This window comes from Ceratosolen solmsi, unplaced genomic scaffold (assembly GCF_000503995.2).
Source record: "Ceratosolen solmsi marchali unplaced genomic scaffold, CerSol_1.0 C3269282, whole genome shotgun sequence".
Classification (NCBI taxonomy): Eukaryota; Metazoa; Arthropoda; class Insecta; order Hymenoptera; family Agaonidae; genus Ceratosolen; species Ceratosolen solmsi.
In genome coordinates this window covers 1-280 of record NW_011950251.1, presented here as the reverse complement: position 1 = coordinate 280, position 280 = coordinate 1, and the positions used below count along the sequence as shown (strand labels likewise).

The 280-nt window shown below is 49.3% G+C and overlaps 1 protein-coding gene across 1 annotated transcript; it reads right to left on the bottom strand.

The window, feature by feature from the left end:
* Nucleotide 1: 1 nt before the first annotated feature.
* Nucleotides 2–274, bottom strand: LOC105367205 (histone H3.3-like; the record flags this gene model as incomplete). Its single annotated transcript, XM_011505833.1, has 1 exon — nt 2–274. A coding segment is annotated over one exon (273 nt), but the record flags the coding sequence as incomplete, so codon positions are not given.
* Nucleotides 275–280: the final 6 nt, after the last annotated feature.

The following is a 280-nucleotide window of genomic DNA, read 5'->3' as shown; positions in this document are numbered from 1 at the left end:
TTTAAGCACGCTCGCCACGAATTCGCCGAGCCAGTTGGATATCCTTGGGCATAATAGTTACTCTCTTGGCATGAATAGCGCACAAGTTCGTGTCCTCGAAGAGGCCGACGAGGTAAGCCTCGGATGCCTCCTGGAGAGCACCAATAGCTGCACTCTGGAAACGCAAGTCGGTCTTGAAGTCTTGCGCAATTTCACGAACCAAACGTTGGAATGGTAATTTTCTGATAAGCAATTCGGTCGACTTTTGGTATCTTCTGATTTCACGCAAGGCGACTGTACC